The sequence below is a fragment of the Anabrus simplex genome, chromosome 14, assembly GCF_040414725.1.
Source record: "Anabrus simplex isolate iqAnaSimp1 chromosome 14, ASM4041472v1, whole genome shotgun sequence".
In the NCBI taxonomy this organism is placed as follows: domain Eukaryota; kingdom Metazoa; phylum Arthropoda; class Insecta; order Orthoptera; family Tettigoniidae; genus Anabrus; species Anabrus simplex.
In genome coordinates this window covers 98,378,446-98,402,157 of record NC_090278.1, presented here as the reverse complement: position 1 = coordinate 98,402,157, position 23,712 = coordinate 98,378,446, and the positions used below count along the sequence as shown (strand labels likewise).

At 43.8% G+C, this 23,712-nt stretch overlaps 1 protein-coding gene across 1 annotated transcript in view; it reads right to left on the bottom strand.

Moving 5' to 3' along the window:
• Positions 1-23,712, bottom strand: part of dally (division abnormally delayed protein) — a 139,389-nt gene that overhangs the window by 14,915 nt on the left and 100,762 nt on the right. The window contains exons 3-4 of the mRNA XM_067158530.2: positions 3,328-4,061; positions 876-1,138 (exon numbers count right to left, since the gene is read on the bottom strand). Of these exons, the coding sequence (XP_067014631.2) occupies positions 876-1,138; positions 3,328-4,061 (997 nt within the window). The remainder of the gene's footprint in view (positions 1-875; positions 1,139-3,327; positions 4,062-23,712) is intronic.

Here is a 23,712-nt window from a genome sequence, read left to right as displayed (position 1 = left end):
TTTCATGCACTTCTTGATGTCTAAGAAGCTAGAAAAATTTGCAAGAAATCCTCCAAAAAGGAAAGTCATCTGCTCCACAAAGCTCACTTCAGAGCACTGTCATAAATTGAAAAAGGGAGATCAGGTAGAGGATATCAGATACAGTGATCATATCATGAGTTGCCAAATCAGTGGAGGTAGAATTTATTTTAATCTTATCTCTATGATAAATTTATGACAGAGCGGTAATGGGAATTGGGCAAAATTGAAGAAAATTTCTATTTTTGTGATGAACCCAACAGTAGCACAGTGTTTTAGTGTTACTGTTTGCATTCTTATTGATTTATGTCATGTGTGTGTTACAGCACGCATTCACTACAGTCAAGAGAGTTGATAATGAATTCCAAATTCTTAATTTCTTAGTGCGTTTGAAAACTGGGCCAGTAGTTGTGTATTCCCTGGATTTTCTTAATGTGGAAAGCTTGAAGAGACAACCAGCCTGCAAGCTAAAAATATATTTGAAAATCTGCTTATTGAACGAAGAAATGTCAACCAATGGTTATAGTAGTGTGTATATCAAAATAAAGCCAGGAAATGTATAAAATTAAATAGAGAGAGAGAGTTCGTAATTCCTGAGCGAGCTTGAAACTGACTTGATGATGTATTTCAAATGGCATTGTTTGGTGAAGCTGACAGCAGTTCGATGCGAGTAGCACGCCAGCTCACACCTTTACAGTGATAAGCTGTCGATCTGGTGATGATGTCAACAAGACACAAAACAAAAGAGGCGACGACAAGCCTGTGGTGGTGTGAATCACGAGCTGCGGTCTGCGCCAAGGACACAGTCTTACCAACTTCTAAGGAATAACAATTAATTAGGGTTAAATTCTACTTACTCTCCGACACGCTGACCGTTCCAGCAGTCAGCCGTGTCTCTGGTCTCAGCGAAGCTATCGTCGGAACAAAGCGACTCAGCTAAGTTTGCGTAGAATCCTCTGCTGCGGCCGAGCGACGCCAGCAGTAGGCGTAGTTGTGTGGTGAGCGCGGCGTCTCCAGCGTCCTGCGACACAGTCACTCCGGCCAGTTCCTCGGCGGGTGGTGACGGGGGCTCCACTGCAGAATTCTCCGAGTAACGCGCCTGTCCGCACGCGCGTTTTACCTGTCCAACACATTACAATCATTTACAATTCTATGTGGGTGGCACAAATCCATGTGCGAGGAATGTGGGGACAATGATGGACAGCATTCTAGTGTGCCTTCTTTGTGAAAACAATGACATTTACATTTTTTGGTTATCGCTTGTTATTTTTATAATTTACGCTAAATGCCATTTACTCAAGTAAAGGAAATAAAAGCTAAAGATTGGAAAATAACGATCCATCTGTTCAAATTTCTTTGAAATAATTTAGGAAAAGGCTAGGAAAACAGCAGATAGGGAATCTGCCACCTGGGCGACTACACTGCCCTGCAGTAAGTTTACGTCTGGTAAATAGAGCGGTCATACTTGATTAACAGCACACAGTTTCCTAGTAAACCGTTCTGGCAAGAAGTAAATGCGTCTGGTCTGGACATACGAACCCGGGAGTTTGTTCACTTTTGCTGATAAATGAATAGTTTGGCACTTATCCGCCAGAACACATCTTCCGCGAAACTGGACAGGACTCTTTTGTAAGAAATTGAATTCTAAGTAAGTTACATGTTAATAGGACTGTGACTTGCTTGACATACAGTCGTTCATACTAACAGTTCCACAAATACGAGAACATATACGCTCTGGGGAAACAGACCGTTATACACAAGGCCCCTGTGTTTACTCAACTAGAAAGAGAGATCGAGTAGGCGCAGGTCAGGACGGTAGGGGATTTGCGAGCTAGGGAATGCGGCTCGGCACGCAGGTAACTAACAAGGGTTGGGTGACTCACTCTGGTCCTGCAGTACATGGCTTTTCATTTTCCCAGATTGCTGACACTGCAGGTCGCACGGGGTACCGGATGTGAGTAATAGTGGTCACATTGTGTCTCAATTGAGACATCACATCCGCCCGCCCGCACTCCACATTAATACAACTCTCCAAGACAAACTTCTGACAGGCTTACTTAGTTTTCTCCAACAAGAATCAGATTTTGACAACACGCTCTTGCGTATCGTTTAAATCTTGGTCATCTACGCAAGCTATTTCGAGAACCACGCCCTATGTAAGAACACCGATGTGTTCCACTTGAAATTGGAGATGAGGGAAAAGGACCGGATGCCCTCCTCAGCTTATGAAGATGGTGAATGAAATTGGGTAAGTGGTGGTATTGTTTTAAGAGGGAGTACAAACTGGCAGCAGTAATCAAGAGGGGAGACGGAAGTGGTCCGATAGCCCGAAAAATGAAGGTATCGGCCAAAGAATGACTCCGTATGCGTCGAATGTTCTAATACCGTAGCGATCAGAAAAAACAAGATTTGACCAAACGAGGTGAGATAGGCTCAGTGTCGGTGGTTGCCAACCCACGCTCCCAAGTGGGTCCTATGAATACGAACTGCCTGGAAGTGAAGGTGGGAAAGAACAGCCGACGGTTGGGTTCATACGTACCGCAGCGCGGCCAAAGCATGTACGCCAGAATGGCTATTGCTGTGTCTTAATTGATCACCCTATCAAGTTTCTGCTCCAGTTCCTTGTAAGTTTAATTACGGCATAAAAATTACATTAATTAACACAAAAATATAATAAAACAAACCGAAACAAAATAAGTGTATCCATCTCATCAACTGTGAGAAAATTCCACATTTCGTAAATACTAATTACCCAGTCTGTGACGTATAGGTAGGGTACCTGTCTCTAATTCCACGGTCCTGGGTTCGTTTTCCGGCCAGTTCTGAACTGACCACTAGAATGGGGAGATATTCTCAAGCTCTTAGTTACAGGAAGATGACGCTACTGTAGATGTTTGCGCTTGGATTTAAGCCATTCAAATAACAGACTCGTTTTTTGTTAACAAAACACTCAGTTTTCAGTGTTCTACTACACTTCGTCCCGAAAAGTTCTCGCGAACCACTTTTATAAATCAAAATTATTTTTTAATAGTTTGTGGAGATTACAAAAAAAAACCTCCCACTTGTTTCTTAAAGAGTAACTACATTTGTAAACCTCCTGCCTGAGTGAGCCGGTTATTCACAGATGTGGGGCACCTTTTTTCTACCAGGCATTTGAGTTCTCTTCGTTTTCCCCTCCTAAAGGGTCATATCTGCAGTATTCCAGGTAGCTTGATCTCGCGAGTGATTTATTCTAACGTTACAACAAACCCGCAAGTTTTATGAAAACTCTGCTGTAATATGAACTCTTATGGCGAGGAATCAACTCACCCTCTTGTCGATGACGGCCACGTTCTCCACGGTGTACATGATGGCCTCGGTGATGCGGGCGTGCAGGCCCCGCACCACGTGCTCCACGTCGCGCTCCCTGACGGTCACGGCCAGCCTCTCAGTCGCCTCCACGAAGCCGTTCCAGGGCAGGTCGAGCTCGGCCGCGTGCTGCGTGAGGCAGCCCCTCAGCACGTTGAGACAGTAGCCCACACAGGGTCTGACAGCTGGGGCCAGCCCGTGACAGCGACCACAGTACGACATCCTGAGTAGAGCGACGTGACACTCGTCAGCCAGCACCAGGGCGTCTGTGCTGTTGAGCACCTCCACCCCCAGAGCGAGCGCCTGCAGCAGCACCCTCGTAGCCTCGAACGTCTTGCCCACCGACAGAGCCAGCTGGCGGGGGATGTCGCCGAAGGGCAGCACCTCGCCCATGGTGGCACGCAGACACGACTTGTAGTCCTCGCTGAAGTCCCTGCGGTGAGGCGGCGACGCGCGGTGGTACACCAGCGGGAACAGTCTGGAGAAGAAGGAGGCCACCGAGTCCTCGAGGGACAGCTCGCCCGTCCCCAGCGTGAAGGGCGACGTGGAGCTCCAGTCGGCCGACAGGTAGCGCAGAATGTCCGCGTAGAGCGCCTCTACCGGCTCCTTGAGCAGCGAGGCCGTCTGCTGGTACACCTGGCTGAACAGTGCCAGGGTCCTGTTCTCAGACTGGCGGGCCAGCTCCGACACGTGCTCTGCAACAGTAACCACACTCTACAGTAGTACCTACACCATCATAGCATAACTGGTAAGAGGACATGACGAGAAATCGGACGGTTGTGGGTTCGGGTCTACACGTTCAGAAGAAGAGAACATACAAGCTCGTATATAATAACGACTATGTCAGTCTGGGCCCGGTCCAGTGGAATGTCTCCTTGAACTCAGTGCTGGGTTCGAACTGCAGCTGGGCCGCGAGCCAAGCGCCTGACCTACACAGCGCGCCGCACACAGCTGTGTGACGGACAGCCGAACTTTGCGCCTCAAACATTCTCACATCAGCCCTCGTTACCGCATCTCCTGGCATAAGAGCGACTACAGTTGGTTAACTTGAACAAAATAAAGCGGATTTTTCACCTACCGGTAATTTGTCTTTATCATTCATTTCAATTTAAGCTGTGCATTACGTCCTACATTCCTGTAAACATGTATTTTAAACTGACAATTTACTTCGTATGCTTATTAGTCGAGGCTGTAATCTTTCACCTTTGCTGTTCGTAGTTTACATGGATCATCGGCTGAAAGGTATAAAATGGCAGGGAGGGATTCAGTTAGGTGGAAATGTAGTAAGCAGTTTGGCCTATGCTGACGACTTGGTCTTAATGGCAGACTGTGCCGAAAGCTTGCAGTGTAATATCTTGGAACTTGAAAATAGGTGCAATGAGTATGGTACGAAAATTAGCCTTTCGAAGACTAAATTGATGTCAGTAGGTAAGAAATCCAAGAAACTTGAATGTTAGATTGGTGGTACAAAGCTAGAACAGGTCGATAATTTCAAGTATTTAGGTTGTGTGTTCTCCCAGGATGGTAATATAGTAAGTGAGATTGAATCAAGGTGTAGTAAAGCTAATGCAGTGAGCTCGCAGTTGCGATCAGCAGTATTCTGTAAGAAGGAAGCCAGCTCCCAGACGAAACTGTCTTTACATTGGTCTGTTTTCAGACCAACTTTGCTTTACGGGAGCAAAAGCTGGGTGTACTCAGGATATCTTATTCATAAGTTAGAAGTAACAGACACGAAAGTAGCAAGAATGATTGCTGGTACAAACAGGTGGGAACAATGGCAGGAGGGTACTCGGATCGAGGAGACAAAGGCTAAGTTAGGAATGAACTCGATGGATGAAGCTGTACGCATAAACCGGCTTCGGTGGTGGGGTCATGTGAGGCGAATGGAGGAGGATAGGTTACCTAGGAGAATAATGGACTCTGTTATATTGGTAAGAGAAGTAGCGGTAAACAAGACGACGATGGTTAGACTCTGTTTCTAACGATTTAAAGATAAGAGGTATAGAACTAGATGAGGCCACAACACTAGTTGCAAACAGAGGATTGTGGGGACGTTTAGTAAATTCTCAGAGGCTTGCAGGCTGAACGCTGAAAGGCATAACAGTCTATAATGATAATGTATGTATGTATTGAACAATTATCTTGTATTACTTCAAGTCTTTTTTTTTCAGTCATAATTAGGACAGGAGTCAAATGGGCATAATTTATATCTAGGACTGTATATCTTCCACGTCCAAATGTCAATTTACCACCCTGTATTTTGCAAATTGGTACACGCTTCAAGATCTGGAATAAATCTTCTGCATTCATTTTCAAACACACGTTTACCACTGTTTTCTTCGAACGTAATCTCTATGATCTTCAAGGTTTAAATGTGAACCCCGTTTACTCAATCTGCTGGCATTTAAAAAGTCGGTTGCTATTTCAATACTTTGATGGGAGTACCTCTCCAGTTTGTTACTTAAACGTGATTAGGAACGCGTCTTAATTGAAATATTCTCTCTTCCTGGTACAGCGAGGCGAGTCGACAAGAAGTACCGAGTCATAGCATTTGAAGTCTGGTTCCCTCTGTGGATCAGTGGTAGAGCGTCGGCCTCAAACCCGGCAGAGGATGTCAGCATGGTGAACATGTCCTCGGACACTAAAAACTAACAAATATATAAAGGAACTTAGTGGTTTCTGTCTTGCTCTTTCAGCAACAAATTTGTCTGAGACATGAGATGAAGCAAGTGCTGTGGTCGTAATGTTTGTAAACACCAGCTGCGACGACGCGGACACAATTACCAGTTAAAAACAGCGCCCACAGCTCAAACTTCCCTCATTCATGTCGTAAGATATCCCTTTTCAAAATTTGTTTTAAAAGCTAATAAATTTGCCGCGCTCTTCCCAACAAGATGTGACATCGCCGTACCATTTCTTCTTGGAGACAACGAGAATATCCGTCGGTGGGAAGGCTTTACACGACATCAGGCATTTCTATCTTGAAGCAGTGGAATAACTGAGCAGGTGGTGTCTTACGAGCCTACTGCACTTTACAGCGAGAGATCAGTTTAGTTACCGGCATTAATAATGTGATGCCGCGTGGAATTTTTTTCGAGGAGACACGTGAACATATATATGAATAGTAAGAACTACACCGGGCTTTTTTTGAAATTGAAGTGGAAACAAGAACATATTTAAATTAAAAGCATTTTTAGGACCAGTAGGTGACAATGCGGTGTATGGAAAAATGTTGTGGAGGATATGGACATCATCGTAGCTCAAACTGTCACAAAACAAGAGCAGTGATTCACACCGGCACACGTTTGTACCTTCCTCCCGCACATGACTTGTAATTTTCTTCCAATTCTCCAGACTGTTCTTTCCGAGACATATTACACAGAACAGAAGTTTGTGAACGTTATCGACAAGCAATGTCAAGTTGAGGTTATGTTGAAGAGTTGACGATCAGAGTGAGGAAATTATCTAGATGGCGGTGTCTGATCGAGCAACACGATACGTGGCATAGCCTTTACGATGGCACTACGACAGCATGCAGTAGCTATTAGCACCGCACTTTCTCTCGCCTCTTTGCTACAACTTGTCACCTTCACAATCAGACTGCTTGGGGCTATCTACCAGCCATTTACTGATCCCGACAGTTTTGAGTCGAGCACTGAAATAGCCTTGTAAAGTACAGACGACTACGAAGAAACTGACATCTCCTTAGGAGTGTGCCCACTTCGATTAGGTGCTTGCTGAGGATTACTGTATTAAGGGAGAGTCTCAACACTAATATGACAGCTCCGACTCTTTAAGGAATCCTCCTATGGGTGGTGGCGGTAGAATAACACCCATGGTATCCCCAGCCTGTCGTAAGAGGCCACTATAAGGGGCCCCAGGGACTCTTAACTTGGAAGTTTGGGTTGGCGACCACGGGAGACTTAGCTCAGTCCTGGAATTGTTTCCACTTACTTGTGCCACGCTCCTCACTTTCATCTACCCTGTCCGACCTCCGTTGGTCAACTCTTGTTCGTTTCCGAGCCCGACAGTATTACAGCACTCGAGGCCTAGGGACACCCTTCGTGGCCCTTGTCTTTCTTCGGCTGATACTTCATTTTTCGAAGTGTCGGATCCCTTGCATGTTTCCCCTCTGATTAATGTCGTACAGAGGATGGTTGCCCAGTTGTACTTCCTCTGAAAACAATAATCACCACCAATCTGCAAAGAGAACGCCAACACCGAGGCTGTATTGCTGACAGTAGAGTTGAACGACTTCTTATTCCACAAAAGACGGCTCTAATAATCATTATTTTCGCATTGCTCGCATTCTACACTCTTCGTTTGTTCAGACAGGCTCGGAAACCACTGACACAGCTTGAAATCCCGAGTCACCCAAGGGAAAATTTGGATTTGAAGTATTTCACCATTTCGAACCAGTACAGAGGTAGGGTATGACACCACCACAATTGGTACACGGTTGCAGTATCGAAAAAGAAAGTGCAACACGTGATCTTGATTCTACCAGCAACCTCATAAGCATTTCCTTCTTGACTGTTAATCACCTTACTTGTCCTTTTGGCTGTGGTAGCCTAACAGGGGTCACTTCCTCATCATTCGGATAAAGTCGTTTGTTAAGAAGCCAGCTGTTGTGCTAAGCGAGGTTATCCCTATTTGTGGGCTGTACTCAGCCATTATCACTCTCACTGTTTCTATCCTTTTCATACTGTGTAGGTCTAGGATTCGTATTTAGTAAGTTTATAACTCACGTTTCATTTTGCGGGATTAACCGCGTTAATCCTTCCTCAGAAATAAGACCGAGTTTTTAGCTTGTCATTAGGCACTGAACAGCCACAAATGGCGCTGGAGAAGGTCGGCAACCGTGAAACTATTCCATAGACATTCAAGTTATTTTCGATTTTTCAGTCACTGTTCTCGAACTGAAACATCCTATACAAATTGTGCGGAGTCATTTATATAATGTACGAAGAATAACCAGGTGTGGATATAGAAAACTTCAACTTATCGAACAGTTTAACTAATAATTACCTTTATAACTTATGGTATTCTTTCTCTTATGGGTATTTTAAACAGTATCTATGAATGTATTCAAGGACAATACAACAGTGAGGTCCACAATTGTAATTCAAGAAACGGGAATGATTACAACAAACTGCCGAAGCATAACCAAAAGTTTCAAGCATCATTAAACTATTACTTAACACATGTTTATATTCCATAAATGAGCTGTGAAATCAGAGTGTGTGTGTTTTATTGACAATTGAACACAAACTCATAGTGACACAATAATGTCACACACATCTCACTGGAGAAGAAGCAGCATGTGCAGCATGACGTCACCTATTTGTTTGCCTTGTCTCGTCTTGTGTTGTTTATTGCCTGTTTCTCTCTCAACACTTGCTTCCATGTGTACGTTGTCATAACAGTGGCCCCATCCCTTGGCCGAGCCACTCTTTCTAAAAAGGGGTACACAGAGCCGAACATTACTTTGTGTATGACAACACAATCAACTTTTCATAACCACCGTTACATTTTCTTCACACCTCAATGTTTAATGAACAACGCTCTACAATAATAATTACTTCTTGTATTTTCGAATTACGAGTGGCGTTCAATACTCAATGCAAAACATTTTATTTCTTGGCCAATTTCGGTTTTAAAAACATTGGAATTTCGTTTGCGGTATCTTTGAATATTCGCACTTTGTCTCGTAGAGTGTCATTAACTTCTGATAGGTGGCAGCGTAATAACTAGTCTTCAAAAATGGGCTCTGTGACGGAGGTCCGTACGAAACAGCGAGCAGTTATTGAGTTTCTTTTGGCGGAAAAACAGGGCATCACAGATATCGACAGGCGCTTGCAGAGTGTCTATGGAGACCTGGCAGGTGAGTCGTTGGGCGCGGCGTGTTTCATCATCACAACACCGACAGGATTCACGAAACTTCAGTGGACTGTTCTTCCCATCCACCCTACAGTCCGGATCTCTCGCCTTCTGACTACGTGGTTCCGACATCCACCAGTCGAGTGAGAATTTTATTAAGTGACTTTCGTGTTACGTACACAACATGGATGGTCGAAAACGTGGCGCAAACGATCGCAGATTAGCAGAAGGGAAGATCAAGAGGATAAAGCTAATTTCTCTCTCAAATACCAAAATTAGATGCTTTTTCAAAGGATCCAAACTATAACACAAACAACTTCCTCTCAAGCAATGACGAGAATAAAAATAATGGTACCAGCACAGAAAACTCTGATGAGTTGAGTTGTGTTTCCATTGGTCTGCTGTTAGAAGACGATATAGTACCAAGATTATATTTCGCTTATGAACAATGTTACTAGAGACTACTATGCTAAAAGTGGAGTGAAACAGAATCAGGACAATTGTATGTGGATGTATCCATTCTGACAACGCTGCAGTTTGAAAGAAGACATTACGAAACGTTAATATCCGGTTTATTCCTGCAGCTAACGATCTGTTTTTGTAATTCTTGTAAACATTTTCGGAGGGACATCCCAATTTGCAACAAGGAGCTTCAATGTTTGGAAGGACGAAAAATCAGCGCAAAACGGAACTTGAGAATTTCCGCTCTCATTGTGATTACGTGTTAATGTTTAAAAGACGGGGTAGTGAATTGTGCAAAGTTGACAGCAGTCTGCTCTCTCAGTTAATAATAATAATAATAATAATAATAATAATAATAATAATAATAATATTTAATGGTATTAATATTTGATTTTTTACCTTGGAGACCTTCTACTGCATTACTTTATCAATTATATAAAATAATAGTAATTGCAATGCTCTCTTATCAAATTTAAGGAAGGGGGAGGGGGCAGAGGAGCTGCAGTAGTTAAATTCGGCAAATCATAATCATAATTCCATACAATCATAATCATAATCCCATACTTCTTTCCGAGATCCTCAGCGTAAGGTTCTTTTTTCCTCACACTAATCAAGGCTACTGAGGGATATATCGCCAAGACGACAATATCAACTCGTCTTGTGGATCAATTTGAGGAAAGACATCCTACTTGTTCACAGATCTTCAAGTGGTGTTGTTTACAAAGGCTTCCAGCAATCAATGCGCGAACTGTTTAGTGCCGACTGATTCTCATCAGCTCTCCCTAATACATGAGATAACGTTTCGAACTCATCGGATCTTCTGGAAAGAGATGCATTAAGGCTCCTTCCAGGGTGAGTTCATTCTGTCCATTGTGACATACCTCTGTTATTACTAATCCAATACCAATTTCTTTTACAAGTTGCTTTTCGTCACGCCGACACAGATAGGTCTTATGGCGACGATGGGATAGGAAAGGGAAGGAAGCGGTTATAGCCTTAATTATGGTACAGCCCAAGCATTTGCCTGGTGTGAAAATGGGAAACCATCTTCAGAGCTGCCGACAGTGGGGTTCGAAACCACTATCTCCCGAATGCAAGCTCGCAGCTGCGCGCCCCAAACCGCACGGCCAACTCGCTAGGTTTTTCTTTCTTCCATTGGGATAATAATATTACTCCCTTAGGCTTACCCTTGGTTGGTAATGTGAACCAACTTTTCGGATCAGCTTGGGAAGATGTTCAACTTGCTCTTATATCCCTCAGTCATGGTCATCTACCAACATCGCGTTACTCGTTCTGTTGGCGACCGCCAGCCATAAGACAAAGCCTGCACGGTTTATCACAGCCTGTACAGTTGCTAGGTAACATTGTGTGGCCATCCATCCATACCTTACATCACAGCCTGCACAGTTGCTAGGTAACATTGTGTGGCCATCCATCCATACCTTACATCACAGCCTGCACAGTTGCTAGGTAACATTGTGTGGCCATCCATCCATACCTTACATCACAGCCTGCACAGTTGCTAGGTAACATTGTGTGGCCATCCATCCACACCTTACATCACAGCCTGCACAGTTGCTAGGTAACATTGTGTGGCCATCCATCCATACCTTACATCACAGCCTGCACGTTTGTTATGGTTACATTGTGTGGCCATCCATCCATACCTTACATCACAGCCTGCACGTTTGCTATGGTTACACTTCCGTCACAAATTTTATAATGACCCCCATCCATAAGACATATTAATGTCAAAAATGAAATATTATTTTATATTCGAGTACAGAAATGCAAATAATAATAATTGTAACTGAGAAACGTATTCTTTCGAACTTCAGTCATTATAGTTGGTATTAGACGGCACTGTTTAAAGACTGAGACAGGGCTGCCACCATTACACCATTTCACAAATAGTGGAACTGTAAGGGCTAACAGCTCGTCCCAACTTTGAGAGTATTTAAACTCTCCCGCAAATATGCTGCTCTCACGATTCAGCGATAGCGTGCCTGCCGTGGGTTCCATTGCCGGCCACTTGATCTAAAGGTTGGTTCGAGGTGCCGTCAGCCTACGGGATCATAACTGGCGACCGCTGCCTAGAACGCCGAGAGCATTCTTCACGCTGACCATGCGTCACCTCATAATCTGCAGGTCGCTTGGTAGTCCAAGGCCCATCAGGGTTCAAGCGTCACGGTATTTGTTTGCTTGTTTGTTTCGTACGAAGATACTTGATGGTGTCGATAACCCTGTGGTGCCGTCTACATTAGGAAATATATCAGCTGGGGTAGTTGGCAGCATTGCTTAGCACTGTTGTTGTTGGATACTCACTCAATGCTGTAAGTTTGTGGAAATGATCGAAGAAAGTGATTGTAGTGCCAAGAAAATGCAGGTGAAGACAGGAAGTGCCTGGGAAATATTCTTGACACCATGTGCTTGTTGTGACCTTATCACGAGCAGGAAGATGAAGAGAGAATAAGGAAACGACACGCCTAAATCAGATCTTAATGAGTAGAGTGCTATAAGCTAACATTTAAAATTGCCAATCATATTTTAATTTCACTTCCTTGCTGCCTTCACAAGGAGAAAGTGCTCCTCACTAATGTGACGGGAATGTAGGTGGTAGTTTTTGTTACATTGTGCATCCTTTCAACATCCGATGGTACAAGTCGCGAGAAGATTATTATTATTATTATTATTATTATTATTATTATTATTAGTAGTATTATTATTCAATATACGCATATTAAAAGAGTTTACTAAAACAGCTTTAGCAAATCCGATCGATCGTTCTATTGGACCAATTTGCTTGATTTCTGTTTTATTCCCTCCGGAATTACGTGCCGGTGAATCATGAAACAGTTGTAGGTCTCTCCGTTCAGCCCAATTTGAGTAATAAATTCAAATCATTAAAAGATCACTCTAAAATTGCAGGCGAAGGGTTACCCTAGCCCGCAATACATTCCGTTGCTAAACTTTCATTAATATTCTGATATTTGTGATTTTCATCCTTAGTAATGCCACTGCATGCAGCCATGTTTGATTACTACCTGTCAAGCCACTTCCTCTGACCACAGAAGAATAATATTCCTGCTAGATACTCCTTGATTTTCTAACCTTTCCCAGCTTCCAAATATATTCAACAGATGGCAGAGCGTCCCTTACATGCTGTTAAGAGAAGAAAAGCCTACGTACAAACATGAAATACACCTTAGAACAACTAAGTACACTAGAAGGCTGTGCCTAGCAAATAACGCTCCTTCGAGACTAACCTATGAGCTCAGAAGACAAGTGCTCTATGTAGAAGAACTGCGAATGAAAACACCGTTGCCTTCTACGACACAACAGCAAGCGAATATATGGATAGATTTTACCAAAGAGACTGCGGCGCTTCTTATTAAATGTTCATAAAACTATTGAAAAGGGCAGACAGGTAGATCCGACCTGTTTAGAGCGAACGCTGTGGAGCAGTTCCTGATTGTTGCTGTTTTAAGAGGAAGTATAAACGTTCAACCTATCAGAGGAGGGTCCGACACTTCCAAAGTGCAATGAGGGAAGGACAGAGTAGGCAAGGCTTCAACGACTCACCATCAACAGCGTCACAGGTTTGAAAATGAATGCAGGCTTTTGTCACACAATTCCGCCAGCTGTTGTACCCTGAGGTACACCAACGGGATGCGAAGCAGCTAACCACGGGCTGAACTAGACGACAGTATTACTTTGTACTGCAGTAGGCCTACCATTACACAAAGTAAGGTACATATTCGATCATCTCACTCCACAACTTCTTCCAAGTCCTGAAATTGCGGGAAACACGGGTTTGTTGCCGGAGTGGCTTTCAGAATTTGTGCTGTCATTTGTCGGCTAATAACAATAAAAATTGTTCGTCTCGTCCAATTTTCCTTCGACGGGGAGACTGTGCGACACATAATCATCAAATTTCTCCTCCAAATCATTCTGATATCAATGCGAACGCCCGCTGCTCATGACGTAGTGTACGTGGGTTCGAATCCGGAGAGATTGAGAAATGAGTGCCAAAGTCTCTCTGTGGCACAGAATGCAGGCGATGTTGGTAGCCCTGGCCGGCAGAACAACATTCCGGGTGTCCCGGTCGGCCCGTCACTCGTAAAGTGGCCCAGCGGAGGATCGAGCAGCGTACCTTATTAGGAGGGAACCAGTCCGACAACACCCACCTCACAAACTACAAGGTCATCATACAGTTTTACAAATATGCCGAACAGAGCAACAACATGCCAAGAATGACGGTTACGCAATTTTCGACTCCTGATCCTGTAACTACGGACACGGCTAGCTCTTGAGCTGGGTTCGAATCCCCCAACGGCCATCCATTTCAACTCCAGGTAAATGCCGGAAAAATACATTTATAGTACAAGGAAAAACAGCAGAGAACATTCATCACCTTACGAGAAATCAAGAATGCAGGTGACATTATTAGTGCCCGTGGTTGCTCTATGAACGCAGATGTGTTTGGTCTATCTGGAATTAACTGTAACCAGTGGTCCTTATCTATATCGGGTGTTGTAACAACTCCGCTGCACGGATAATGTGTTCTGACACCAAAAAACATATCCATAATGCTATGTCAGGTGGACAAAAATGTAGTTGTTTTTCTCCTTCCTTGTTTTAGAGTGTCTACGTTGAGCTGAAGATGACCTCAATTACAAGTTGGTTGGGTTCCTTCGTTCAGCAAGATATCGCTATCGATACGACGTCGAAAAGCAAATCTCCGGTATCCCCAAATATTGGTGAACACACTTTCCACTTTGCGGCAGTCAAATGCTAAATCAGTTTTCTTTTACCGGATATAGAAAATGACGTATATTACTTTATCAATAGATAATTTGTCCGACTCGTTGCCTGAACGGTCAGCGTACTGGCCTTCGGTTCAGAGGGTCCCGGGTTCGATTCCCGGCCGGGTTGGGGATTTAACCTTAATTGGTTAATTCCAATGGCACGGGAGCTGGCTGTATGTATTGTGTTCATCACTATTTCATTGTCATCACAACGCGCAGATCGCCTACGGGAGTCAAATATAAAGACCTACACCCGGCACTAAAAGCCATACGACATTTCATTTCAATAGATAATTTGGGAGATATAGTTTGCAAAATATATTTCTTTACGTCGCACCGACACACATAGGTCTTATTGCGACGATCGGATAGGAAAGGGCTAGGAGTGGGAAGGAAGCGGCCGTGGCTAAGTCCCAGCACTTTCCTAGTGTGAAAATGGGAAACCACTGAAAACCATCTTCAGGGCTGGCGACAGTGGGGTTCGAACCCACTATCACCCGAATGCTCGTCACTCAAGGAGCGCGGTCACTTCTTCGTCGCCAAATATCAATTTCACACGAAATCAGATGGTCACATTTGTTTTAAGAGAAACTATAACCTGGAGCTTCTTCTATTGACACTAGTCACAGGGAAAAACGGAAGAGGGCTGGTGGTGGTGATTATCCTTTAAAAACAAGTTCAACTAGACAACCATTCTCTATTAACACTGATCGGGGCCGATGACCTTCGATGTTAGGCCCCTTAAAACAACAAGCATCATCATCACAAGCAACACTGATCGCAGTGAAAAAAAATGGAAGGATCCGACACTTCGACCTCAGGAAGTTACGAATGAAGTGGAAATAAAACACTGTCTAGGGCCCGACACCTCATACTGTCGGGGTTGGAGAATAAGCGCTGATCAAGAGGGGACTGATAGGATAGATGAAAGTGAGGAGCCCGGCACAATCCACGCTCAGAGCCCCTGGTCATCTCTTACAACAGGGACTTCAATCGACTTAAGAGGGAGATAATATACATAAAGTACTCTTATTCCTCTGTTCATTGATGATAAAATAGAAAAATAACCACTTTTACCATTTTCTTCCGTCTGGGAGCCGTGCGCCTAAATAACGACGAAGGGATTCAAAAGAAGGCGGTGACTTTTTAAGGAGCACAACAAGTAGACCAAGCCTACGTCATTACTCTTTACCGACTTAGCTAGGAACTTCAAACTTGGCAGCAATGAACGGATCCACGGCGCAAACTGCTTCAAAATGCAATAATGTCTTATTGCTCTGCTTTGGAATGTTAAATCATGTTATAAATAACTAAAAGGTATCAGAAAGTTCTCTGTTGACGTAGTCTCCTTGCGCAGCAATGCACAGTTTCTACCACTGCTGGAAGGGCACTGAAATAACTTTGCCTTTCGCGCTGGATCTCGATAATGGCGTGAAAAGGGCGATTTTCGGGGAAATGTAGAAGTGCTGTACGACAATCCAGCAATGCCTGTAATGTCGGTCACCCCTAAGTTCCATATGTCTGGAGGGACGTTCTTTCACCTGTGAAGTGCCTGCGCCTCACGCTTGCTTGTTGTACAGCAACACTGCCAGTTCGTGCACTACAGAGTTAGTTCGCCAACTGTTGGCAAGAAGAGGTAAGCAGTTTGACCAATGCTGACGACAGACTATTCCGGCTCCATGGCTAAATGGTTAGCGTGCTGGCCTTTGGTCACAGGGGTCCCGGATTCCATTCCCGGCAGGGTCGGGAATTGTAACCATAATTAGTTAATTTGTCTCGCATGGGGACAAGGTGTATGTGTCGTCTTCATCATCATTTCATCCTCACACGACGCGAAGGTCGCCTACCTGCATCTGGCGAGCCAAAGTCCTCGGACACATCGCGGCACTAAAAGCCATATCTTACGCCATTTCAATAACAGACTGTGCTGAAAGGCTGGGACTTGAAAATAAGCGCAGTGAGTATGATGTGAAGTAGTAGAAAAGAAGCCTAAAAGAATTGAATGTCAGGTCGAGACTACGAAAGTGAAACAGGAAGATGATTTCAAGTACCGTATTTAGGATCTGTGTTCTCCCAGGCTGGTAGTGTAGCTAAGTGAGATTGAATTAAGGCGCAGTAAAGCTAATGGAGGGAGCTCGCATTGTTCTGTAAGAAGGAACTATCTTTACATTGGTCTGTTTTCAGACCAAGTTTGCTTTACGGGAGCGAAAGCTGGGTGGACTCGGGATATCCTATTCATAAGTTAGAAGTAACAGTCGTGGAATGATTGCTTGTACAAAGAGGCGGGAACAATGGCAGGAATGTACTCGGAACAGGATGAAGCTGTGAGGTAGTGGGATCATGTGAGGCGAATGGAGAAGGATAAATTACCTAAGAGAATAATGGACTTTCTCACGAGGGTAAGAAGTAGAGGGAGAGCAAGCTTAGTTCTTTCCTCTCATTCAGGGAGCTGAGATTGTCATTCAGTCGCATCATCTCCTGGCATAACACACTAAAATACGTTTTAATGACTGCTTTGAACTTTTTTCGTATAAAGCTTCCTTGCAGATGGTTGCGTAGTAGACGACGCATGTTTAACGTATGGTGATCATTTATCGGGAGGACAACTTCGTTTCAAATTTCCATTTACTTTTCACTGTAGACTGACACGAACACATGGCGACAGAAGGATGGCAAACGGCTCCAGCATTTGTCTGGTGTGAAAATGGGAAACCACGGAAAACCATCTGCCGGAAAGCTCACAGCCAACTCGTTCGATAGTATATGATCCTGATAGCGGCCCCAGTGGATGAGCCTCCTAATCGATTCGCCAGAACAATGGTTTATTTAAAAACTCAAGATATCTTTGACCTCTGTGGTATGTGGCTATCAGCATGTTTTCTGTTTCCTTCACTGAAAGCCATTCGTTATCGGTCTCGGCTGTGTGTTTTCTCTTAATAACTGTCTAAGTGTTATAATTCGTGTTTCGACAAGCTGCCGGCCCCGTGGTGTAGTGGTAGCGTGCTTGCCTCTTACCCGGAGGCCCCGGGTTCGATTCCCGGCTGGGTCAGGGATTTTTACTTGGACCTGAGGGCTGGTTCGAGGTCCACTCAGCCTACGTGATTAGAATTGAGGAGCTATCTGACGGTGAGATAGCGGCCCCGGTCTAGAAAGTCAAGAATAACGGCCGAGAGGATCCGTCGTGTTAACCACACGACACCTCGTAATCTGCAGGCCTTAGGACTGAGCAGCGCTCGCTTGGTAGGCAAGGCCCTTCAAGGGCTGTAGTGCTATGGGGTTTGCTTTTTGTTTTGTTTCGATGGCCCAATCGTGTTCTGTCACTTCAGGAACTACAGAGCGTCCTCTCGCACCAAACTCGAACTTATCTTGCCAACATGGCGGATGGTCGCCAATCGTGCTCTACTTGCATTGCGAGCATAATTCGTTCTCTAAACGTGCTTGTAATCAAAAGTACTCGTATATCACCAAATTTTCCCACAAGAATTCAATGAAACGCCGAAGATTAGTTCCACAACCCAAAAATGTGCATTGATAAATAATGATTAACACGAGAAGCAACTTTCCTACATCTTCTTCTCACGACTCCTTTTGCAACATCCTGACCATTCAAATCTTCTTTACTATTGTGCAAATAGTTGATCTACCGAGTCACGCAGCTGTGAGCTTGCATCCGGGAGATAGTGGGTTCAAACCCCACTGTCAACAGCCCTGAAGATGGTTTTCCGTGGATTCCCATTTCACACCAGACAAATGCTGGGGTTGTACTTTAATAAAGGCCACGGCCGCTTCCTTCCTACTCCTAGGCCTTTCCTATCCCATCGTCGCCATAAGAGCTATCTGTATCGGTGCTGCGTAAAGCAACTTTAAAGAAAAAAGTACTTGATGTACACAATCTGGCGGTATGGGGCACACTTCTCGTTGATATCCTTCTTAACTTTCATCTTAATCATCATCTTCTTACTGCCTACTTCCTCGAGGTGTCCTTTGCTGTAGTAAAGTCACTGCACTTGGACACAAAATAGAAAATGCTTTATACTAGTGATGGGATGATCGAATAAATCATTTCCCTTTACCCTGCTGTAGCCTGGTAGGGGCAAATATGGTTCCTCTCCACTTTCTTCGGTCTTTCCACCACTCCTCCTCCAACACTGTGTCCCAGTCCAGGTTTCTTTCTATAATACTGCGTTGGATGGTATCCTTCCATCTCAATCGTGGTCGTCCACGGCCTCTCCTTCCTTGCATTTGCGTTTCCATCACCTTTTTGGACATTCTTTCGTCGCTCATTCGCTTTATGTGCCCAAACCATCTTAATCGGCTCTTCTCTATTCTATCATTCGTTTTTTCCACTCCAATTTCTTCCCGGATTTTCTCATTCCTTATTTTGTCTCTTCTACTCTTCTGTATCATACTCCTCCGAGAACATTTCGGCTGGCTGTATTCGACTGTCATTGTCCAAGTTACTGCTCCGTAAGTTGTTATGGGTACGTAATACATCTTGTTCATCGTTTCCTTTGCTTCCGCTGGCACATCTTTGTCCCACAACATGTTTGTTACACTGTGATAGAAACAGCTTCCAGCTTGAATTCTCTCGCTAATCTCAGCATCCAGTCGAGCATTCTCCTTTAATTCACTCCCCAGGTATTTGAACGTCTCCAGGGGCTTGTCTGCAAGTCTGATCTGACCTTTCCCTTCTTTCTCCCCTCTAGTCATAACAAGAGTTTTACTCTTATTTTCAATCCACATTCTTCGATCTTCTCAGTCACCACATCCAACTGTTCTTGAACCTTGACAATATCATCTGCAAATAACATCATGTTCATTTCTCTTCCTCCATATGCTGCTTTTGCTGTTCTCATGATGTCATCAATTGCTATTGTAAACATGATTGGCGATAGAGCACTTCCCTGTCTCAGTCCACTATCTATTTTGAACCAACTTGTCCTGCCAACTTGTGTTTGCACACAACTCAACATTCCTTGTACATTGCCATGAGCATTTTTATTAATCTCTGTCCAATTCCTTTTTGCACCAGACTGTCTCCCAAACTTTAGTCCTGGGGACAATGTCATATGCCTTTTCTGTGTCCATGAATGTCGTCACCATATCATTCCCCTACCCCCAATGCTTTTCCATTAGTTGTCTCGTAATGAAAATGGGATCTATTGTTGACCTTCGAATAAAATAATCGAACGAGTTTCAAGTACCATTCAGTTGTATCGCATAGAATATTCGGATGGGTCATGAATCAATTTTTCCGTTTAAGTGTGTCGGATCGATAATCGGTTGAAATAAGGGAATAGATGAACTCTTATGATGAAATTAAACTCTGCATTTGATGATTGCGAAAACATTCACTATTCAATTGCCTGCACTTCCAAATGAATAACCGTACTCAAAACTAGCTTCTTTCATGTTTGTTAAAAAGACGTTGAAATTCACATGTTATTATGGAATGGTTATAACTGCGTTTAATTGACTTATTAACATGTAATTTTTATACTTGAAGAAGGATACTGAAATAAAAAACGAGGGGCCGAACATTAAGAAATGGAGAAACAGGGCCACAAACAGAGCTCGACCAGGACTTGTGCACTTACTTTTTGAGAGAAGTGTAGGGCGTAAACACATTAGAGCAGGTGTAGTAGTTACGTTAACACAGGATAGGGCGGCATGAAGAGCTGCTCCGGGCTAGGTTCTACTGTCATTTGAAGAATTTTTACATCGTTTTAAAATGTTTTTAATTTGTGCACGAATTCTTTATTGTCAAACTAATAAAACAAACCACAAGTGACAACATAAAAGAATTATACATTTTTCTTACATTCGCTTAAATTTGCTAAATATCTTTCGCCGGCCGGGCGCTTCACTGGCTATTAATGATGCGTGAAGCGAACTTTTGTAAATTTCGTCGTTGTGACATTGACTGATACTTCACTCCCTTTCTACCCCTGTCCAGAGGGGTGCACACACAAAAATCCATAATCTGGGCCATTTTAGACTTTTTCACCCCCATGCCGATGGAGACTGTTCATCTCAGCGACCCCGAAACCTACGGACACGACAACATTTTCAATTATTTGTATAAGCCCCACGGTAGTTTTCTCCAGTCATGCGTGTAGCTAGGTCTAGCCCACATGTGCCTGTATTCTGCTGTAGAATCCTTGATCTGACGTTGCCATGGTTACGGCTGGTCATTCCTAGTGCGGGGTAGTCTGAAGGCAATAATTATCTCCAAAACGGTTGGTTTTAGGCCCTTAAAACATGCTATTCGGGGCCTTGCCGAGTTTTGTTCCTCGCGTTGTGAGACTTAAAATGAGCTCTGTCTTGTTCTTGTACATTGGCCTATAATGACTTTTATGGGCAAATTTTTGATATCTTAGGTTACATTATTTCAATTTGCGTAGAGATCTCTAATTGTTTTGAAAATACAATATAGCGCATGTTACTCACTGGTAATGTACGAGCTTTCTAAAGGTGAAAGTTCTTTTTTTTTTTTTTGTTATTTGCTTTACGTCGCACCGACACAGATAGGTCTTATGGCGACGATGGGACAGGAAAGGGCTAAGACTGGGAACGAAGCGGCCGTGGCCTTAATTAAGCTAAAGACCCAGGATTTGCCTGATGTGAAAATGGGGAACCACGGAAAACCATCTTCAGGGCCACCGACAGTGCACTATCTCCCGAATACCGGATCCTGGCCGCACTTACGCGACTGCAGATATCGAGCTCGGTAAAATAATTTTTAAAATCGGTTCAATAGTTTGAGTTTATCCATTACAAACAAATATACAAGCATACAAATCATTTTCTCTTCATAATATTAGTATAGATCAAGTAAACTGACCAGCAGGTGTTTGTGACTAAGAAAGGGCAAGTAAAGGATTTATACCTGTGAGTCTTGTGTTTCCAGGATACGTGCAGGAACACAAGAAGGTATTTCCCAACGAGTCTCAAGCACAAGAAATGCACCCGCATTCGCTCCCGCGTACCTCAAAGCCAAGAAGGCACTGGAAACAACAGTTATAGAACTCTCTCCTACTGTACAGAATTATTCTCCCTTCTGTGCCAGAGAAATGCCAAAAGTGAAATCACCACAAAGTGTATTCTTAATTCAGTTATTGAATGAATTTGTAAACGGCGTGTTTACAAGAAATGGCCGTGTTTTATTGTGTAAGTTGTGCCGTGTTAAAGTGAGTCCGGAACGGAAGTTTGTTGTACAACAGCACATTAAAGGAGCTGAAAGCTGTAACGAAGAACATGTGTTCCCAGGTTCTTCGAGGGCAAAGTGCTAATGTCGATATTTATATACACTTCTAAGTAAATTAGGTGATAATATTATTTCTCTAAAAACAAGAGCTGTACAGTGAACAGAACAGGGACATATCACCTGTAAACAGAGTCATCAGTATTCAGTTTGGTCAAGCATTTTAAAGTGATTTTTGACTTACTATATAGCGTTTTTCCATAAATGTAAGGACATTTGAATGGATGAAAACCATAACGGTATAAGTGAGTTAAGTGCAGGTTGTAACTCCGAGAGCAAGGAGGTAATATTCTGCACTCTAGTGATGGGTGGTATAATTACAAATAGCATGCTTTATATGAGTGGTGACGATGTCTAAATGCCTTTTTCTCTGAATGACCAAAATGCTACTTATACCGTTATGGTTTTCATCCATTCATTTTATTGATTATTTTCAGTTATTTTTATGTCACGAACATCCACCCCTAATAATAACAATAATGTAAGACCATCTAGAAGCGAGACGCACAACTGAGATGTGTGGTTTTCAAATCGGTCGTCTTGGAATGCAGATAAGAACCCCAGACCGATGGTTCCCACGACCTTTCCCCCGCGCGTCGGTCAAGCTAGGCCCCGCCCTCTAAGCGAGGAGTAAGCTCGGGTCCAATGCTAGTGTCGCACAGGTGGCTCACTAGGTCACAAGTAAAGATGACGGAATGACATGATGAATCATTGAGATCACATCACTCGGCTCCATGTTGAACTGGCCTTGAGCATGTACTGCGCTAGAGTTTTAGCTGGAATGCCCGGTATGCTGGCTGGCTGGGCCGGATTTAGCGCTATAAAGTATTATTCCCTGAGCTCACACCAGATAGTGTTGCAATCGCGCCAAGTGACACACATATCACGACGACTTATTTATCGGAGATCTTTGACCCGCAAAACGGGCACGTCAGCCATTACTTACACCCCAGTTCTCGCTTTTTGGGAATGCAGTTTTACCAACTGTAAATGAACCTGCACTTCCAGGACAAGAAAAGACACACAGACTAAAGAATCGTGCGGACTTCCAACTACCATCACCACTCATCCCACATTTGCTGGACATGATCATTTCTATTCTTCATTTTGGCCTTTGAACTCATTTCAGTAGCAGCTCGGTTTTACGGCCCTAAGCCTTTCTTGACACCAACCTTATTTGATGACGACGCTTGTTGGGGGAGGGGCTAACATCTAGCTCATCGGCGCCGACCCTATTTGAAACATGAATTCATTATTGCCTCTTTCTGTGGAGGTTCGGATTAAGATGTGTTGTGTGTTAAGACCAATAAAAGCACCCAGTCCCCGAGCTAAATCCCCTGTGGGTGGGAGCGGTTGAATAACACCCACAGTATACCTGGCCTGTCGTAACAGGCGACTAAAAGGGGCCCAGGGGCTCTTAACTTGGGAGCGTGGATTGGCGACCACGGGGCCTTTGGCTGAGCCCTGGCATTGCTTCCATTTGCGCCAGCCTCCTCACTTTCATTTTTCCTATATGACCTCCCTTGGTTAACTCTTGTTCTTTTCCGACACCGAAGTACGCTTGAGGCCTAGGGCGTTTCAAGGACTGCGTGGCCCTATTCTTTTTCGGCCGATATCTTCATTTTTCGAAGTGTCGGATCCCTTCAATTTTTCTCTCTGATTAGTGTTATATAGAGGTTGCCCAGGTGTACTTCTTCTTAAAACAATCATCGCCACCGCTCTCCGAGCTAAAACGCGATTCGGCTGGGAATCGAAACATGTGCCCTCCAGACGCCGACCATTCAGCCGCAAGGAGCCGTAGATGCGGGAGGAATGTAAGTTAAAGCGTTGAAAGAAGAAGTGTGAACAGCGCAACGCTTGTGGATTAACAGTCGTTTGAAACAGTTCATGATTCACATTTCAGTATTATTTTTTATGTGCTTAACGTGAATG